This window comes from Hyperolius riggenbachi, chromosome 12 (genome assembly GCF_040937935.1).
Source record: "Hyperolius riggenbachi isolate aHypRig1 chromosome 12, aHypRig1.pri, whole genome shotgun sequence".
NCBI classification, from domain to species: Eukaryota; Metazoa; Chordata; class Amphibia; order Anura; family Hyperoliidae; genus Hyperolius; species Hyperolius riggenbachi.
The window spans coordinates 47,910,408-47,916,407 of NC_090657.1; the positions used below are offsets into that span (position 1 = coordinate 47,910,408).

General features: G+C 42.0%; 1 protein-coding gene across 1 annotated transcript in view; it reads left to right on the forward strand.

Annotated features, from left to right (window-relative positions):
• LOC137540929 (NXPE family member 1-like) overlaps window positions 1-5,654 on the forward strand; it is a 55,117-nt gene extending 49,463 nt beyond the window's left edge. Inside the window, exon 4 of the mRNA XM_068262107.1 lies at window positions 5,119-5,654. Coding sequence (XP_068118208.1) covers window positions 5,119-5,654 — 536 coding nt within the window. The remainder of the gene's footprint in view (window positions 1-5,118) is intronic.
• Window positions 5,655-6,000: the final 346 nt, after the last annotated feature.

Sequence of the window (6,000 nt, forward strand, 5' to 3'; positions counted from 1 at the left end):
TCTGAGGCAAACACACAAAAAAAAAATTCCACACCGCTGAGCCCTGGAATGATGGCACTTTGGTGTTGGCCGCAGCAGCTGACCTTGAAGGGCATGTTGGCTGGCTGTCCATAGGTGGCAATACATGCCGACTGCCACGAGCTGTTTCTGACTACGAGCTCCCCCTGCTTCTTTCAGCAAGCAACTCGTCTCCTCCTACTCCTCTCTGACTCTCCCTCTGAACTGTCCCCCTGTTCAACTTGTCTATTGAGAACCCACGTGACATCCATGGCAGTATCATCATCATCATCATCATAATCGTCCTCCACAGCTTTGCTTGTATCAGACACCTCAAAACTGCAACAACAACAGGTACTTCATCCTCCTCACACCTTATTGCCATATGGACGCCTAACTCAGACATATGAGGTGGTGGTGTAACATGCTTAACGCCTTCATCTTGTAACAATAATGGCTGTGAATCCGTTAATTCCCCACAAAATAACTCCTGCGAACTGTCAGATGGAGCGGATGTGGTGCTAGTAGTAGCAGTGGTGGCTGGCTGCCAGCTGAGAGTTAAGTGGAGTGCCAGAATCAGAGCAGGAGGAGGAAGATATGTCACAGTTCCGTGCGGAAGCTGAGGAAGATGGTGTTCTGTCTTAAATAGTTAACTACGTCCTGACAATTGTGGGAGTTGATGGCATGTGCCTTCTGAACACTCTACTTTGGTTCAGGGCTACACTAAATCAAACATCAAATCGAACAGACCTTCCGGATGGCCTGCCTCTGGCTCTGCCTGTTCTTTTGTCCATATTCGGGGGATAAAGTGAAAGGTATGCACTGACTTGACTAATAAAATGCAAAGTCAGACAGATGCAGTGAAAGGTACTGACTGTTAGTATAATACAATGTGCAGGCACACAGATGCAGAGAAAGGTATGCAGTGACTGGTGGTATAATACAATATGCAGTCACACAGGTGAAATGAAAAGGTATGCACTGACTGCTGCTATAATACAATGTGCAGTCACACAGGTGCACTGAAAAGGTATGCAGTGAATACTGGTGGTATAATACAATGTGCAGTCACACAGGTGCACTGAAAAGGTATGCAGTGACTGCTGGTGGTATAATACAATGTGCAGTCACACAGGTGCAGTGAAAAGGTATGCAGTGACTGGTGGTGGTATAATAAAAGGTGGAATCACCCAGATGCAGTGAAAAGTACTGACTGCTGGTATAATACAATGTGCAGGCACACAGATGCAGTGAAAGGTATACACTGTCACTGACTGCTGGTATAATACAATATGTGCAGGCACACAGATGCAGTGAAAGGTACTGACTGCTGGTATAATACAATGTGCAGTCACACAGGTGCAGTGAAAGGGTATGCAGTGACTGCTGGTGGTATAATACAATGTGCAGTCAACACAGGTGCAGTGAAATTGTATGCAGTGACTGCTGGTGGTATAATACAATGTGCAGTCACACAGGTGCAGTTAAAAGGTATGCACTGAATGTGCTGGGCCTGACACAGTATAGCAATTAGCAAGGGCCAGCTGCAACAGACAGGGCTGTACATGCAGGGTCAGTGGGCCAAACACACACAAAAAAAAAAATACATCACAAGAACATTATCTCTCAAAAGAGCTTTTTTGGTGGAGCATTTCAGCAACAAATATCAGCAAGGAGCAAGCTAACAAGACCAAACTAGGATTTCCCTATCTCTCCAGCAATGTCTCTCCCTTATCTCTCACTACAGGCAGCAGACAAAGTGAGAACATGGCCGACTCTGCTGCCCTTTATAAGGTGGGGGGGGGCGCTCCAGGAGGGAGTGCAGCCTGATTGGCTGCCCTGTGTCTGCTGACTAGGATGTAAAGGGTCAAAGTTAAGCCCAATGATGTAAAATAGAGGGCGGGTCAAACTTGCTGAGTGCTCGCTGTTCGACACGAACGCGAATCCGCGTTGTTTGCGCTAATAAGTTCGCATGTGAACCATTCGGGCCATCTCTACAATGCAGTAAATTATTCAAGATACTCAATTTTACAGTAATTTTAGGCCCGGTTCACATGAGTTTTTTGTGGAATTTAACCGAAATGTATACTGTACAAACGGAACGGATGTGAATGGATCCAATGTTAACCTATGGTTCCATTCACATGCGCTCATTGGCACCGATACATTCCGTATGTTCCGTTCCCCGGACCTAAAAAATGCTGCAGGCTCTAATTTTCCTGACCGTTCTGCCCAGTGGAACGGAACTGGACGAAAAATGCTGCAGCACTGAGGCTATAGAAAACGGAACGTTTCTTCACACTAGTTAAAAAACGGACGGTTCCACGGGGGATGGGGGGGGGGATGTGGGGGATGTGGGGATGCAAACCTGAGCGGCAGAAGGATGAGGGAGGGTGCAGCAGCCGGGTGAGTGGGTGAGGGAGGGTAAAATACATATCTAATGTTCTTTTGAAGCCGGCGGTAGAGGCTTCCGTCTTCTTTTGATCATGTGACTGGTCACATGATGCACTGTGTAGTCACAGCGGAAGAGGAAGCTTTTACCGCCGGCTTCAAAAGAGCATTAGGTATGTATTTAACGGCAAACTGAGTGAAAATCGTTGATCAGATACATGTTCACTTTCACATTTGGCAGTGTGCACAGAGCCATCCCGATCCGTGAACCGGGCCTTACACATTTCAGTATCAGAAACACTTTTTATATCAATATATTGCTGTATATAGAATGTAGCCCTGGCCTCCCAGTGATGTTTAGCCTAGGCTGATTAGTTACGTGGAATTCTCCTCCCCAGAGCATTGTCATAGACCAGGACCCATGTGCAATTCACTTTTTCTCCTAGGAGATAATTTTTTATCTTCTCTTTAAAATAATTTTTCAGCACTTTGCAATTAAAAAAGTACCAAAATGTAAGTGAAAAAGTACAATGGAAATTATTTTGATTATTTTCTTGCTTTCCGGTGATTTAAAAGATTTAAAATTGACAAGCTGTGAAAATATCACCTTGGAGAAATGTCAGGAGAAAAAAAAAGAATTGCATAGGGACCCAGGAGTCAGGACCCATATGCAATTCACTTTTTCTCCTGAGGTTTCTCCTAGGAGATAATTTTTTATCTTCAATTTCAAATAACTTTTGTTTACTTGTTTAAAGGGCATTTCATTGACAACTTGTGAAAAATATACCTAGGAGAAAAGTCAGGAGAAAAAGTGAATTGCATATGGGCCCAGGTATATTTTCTAATGGCTTTAGAACTCTCAGTAATTAAACAGTGAATTTCAACCCACCCTAACTTAGGAACAAGAGATGTTCAGCTTTCCAACGTCAGTGGAGTAAATAGAATTTTCACAGGAGACTGCCAAACTAGGGTCACCACCGACACTGGGTTCTCTTGTGCGGTCATCGGTATAATAGACAAGTACTGTCCAGCCAAATTCACCAATGGTGAGCCTGGAAGTAAATTCAATCAGGTTGCTGCTAGGTTCCCAGACAGTGTTGCACTGGAGACTGAATGGAGCAGATTGGTCACTAAGTGGCTCTTCAATTAAAACTTTACAAACACCCAAATAATTACAATAGGCAATATTTTATTGACCAGATTTTGGTAAGAAACACTACTTAAAGTGAATGAGAATCAATTATAAAAAAAAATCAGGCAGATATTTACCTAAGGAGAGGGAAGGCTCTGGGCCCTGTAGAGCCTTCCCTCTACTCTCCCGATGCCCGTTCCAGTGCTGGCTCCCTGGTAGCGGTATTCAACCAATTTGGTCAAACACTGCTCTCTCTGCCACGAAGGAGGCCTCGGAAGACTGCGCACGTGTGAGCTCCCTCTCTTGCACACTCACACGTGCGCAGTATGGAGCAGTCTGTCTTCAAGAGGACTCTGCTCCCAAAGACTTCCGAAGTCCCCCGCACTGAGATATTCAAATGTACGAGCTGCTGCTGCAACAAGGAGACCGGGAGAGGAGAGGGGAGGCTCTATAGGACCCAGAGCCTTCCCTCTCCTTAGGTAAGTAGCTGCCTGATTTTTTTAATCATCGGTTCCCTTCGACTATAAAACTTTTACTACTAGTAGTGTATTTTGTAATCTGTTCATTTAAATATTATCTTACAGTGTACTGTTCAGGTCTGAATCATTTAGCTCCAAACACAAACCTTGCTAAGCAATATCTCTGCTGGATGAGTTGAGAGTACTCAGTAAAGTAAATACTTGATTGCATAACGAGGTTACATCCTTAACGGCATCTGACCAGTTTGACATTAACTAGCTGAGGGGTTTTTCCCCTTGAAGACCAGAGCTATTTTAACCTTTCATTGCTTCTTCCATTCATTCACCAATAAATTTATCTCTACTTACCACAACAAAATGTTCTATATCTTGTTTGTTTCACCTCCAATTAGGCTTTCATTGGGTGGAACATTAGGCTAAGAATTATTTTATACTACATGCATTTTAATGGGACTAATAAGAAAAATATAAAACAATTATTTCTCAGGTTTTAGCCATTATAGTTTTAAAATAATACATACTACCATAATTAAAACCCACGTATTTTATTTGCCCATTTATCCCAGTTATTACAGTTTATTTTTTGTCCCCATCACAATATATGGGACAATGTTTTATTTAAAAATAAAGGTATATTTTTTCCGGTTTGCGTCCGTCACTGATTACAAGCCCATTTTTGTAAAAAAATAACAGTAATATACCCTGATGACACACATATTAACCATTTTGCAACCGCCTAATGCCAATCAGTGGCAGCAGAGTGGATTCCCCAGGACCGCCTAACTCCAATCAGCATCAAGAGCGGTGGGCGGGGATTAGCAGGGAAGGTGTGCGCAAATGCGATGAATTGTAAAAATGGCCTGGTCATTAGGAGGGTGTAAGTCTGTTGTCATTAAGGAGTTAAAAAATTAAGCCTCCCTAGCATAACTATTCATGGGTGGGAGCAATCAGTAGCGTGCACAGCGGCAGTAGATGAATATCTACCTCCTCGGGACTTTGGGTGAAGACCTGCAGGGCATAGATAATAGATATACTGCATGCTGTGCAGTTACTAGGTTAACATCCATTACATTTTCCATTGTATAATACATTTTTTCTTTTTATTTTTTTCTTTTACAGATCTAAAATTTTATGACAACCATGTAATTGGAATACATAAGACTTTTTTGGCATTTGACTTACAAAATAACATCTACGTGCAGTGGAAAAGACATGGACACCCGTTTATAACTCCAACCTTTTATCCTGTTAGAGATCATTCATATGTCCCCAATGAAATCGACCGACTTGCTGGTGGCTCCAACACTATTATTGTGATCACTCTAGGGCAGCATTTCCGATCCTCTCCTCTTCCCCTCTACATAAGGAGACTACTTAATGTACGAAAAGCACTAGAAGACCTGTTTTTACGAAGCCCGGATACAAAAGTTTTTATAAAATCTGAGAACACCAGGGAAATTAGTCTTGATATCGAGCGATTCAGTGACTACCATGGTTATATACAGTATCTTATATGTAAAAGAATCTTCAGGGACCTTAATGTTGGGCTGATAGATGCCTGGGACATGAGTATAGCTTTTAATTCTAATAACCTTCACCCCCCACAGGTGGTTGTTAAGAATCAAATCAACCTGTTTTTGTCTTATATTTGTTAAACTTTTTTGAACATTTTATTTTACATTTTTAACTGCATTTTTTATCTTGATCTAAATCACCTACAGTATCTCATAAAAGTGAGTTCAACTCATGTTTTTGCAAATATTTTATCATATAATTTATGGGACAACACTGAAGATATGGCCCTTTGATACAATATAAAGTAGTCAATGTATAGCTGGTATAAGAGTGTAACTTTGCTACTACTCCCGAGTGTTGAGTATCTCCAAGGACAGGTACATCACTACTGTGCACGGTCTTATTCTGTGTGAATTTTTTTCTAACGGGATGTTTCCACATATCGTTATCAATAAAATATCTTTTAAGCTTCCAGCAAGGATAAAC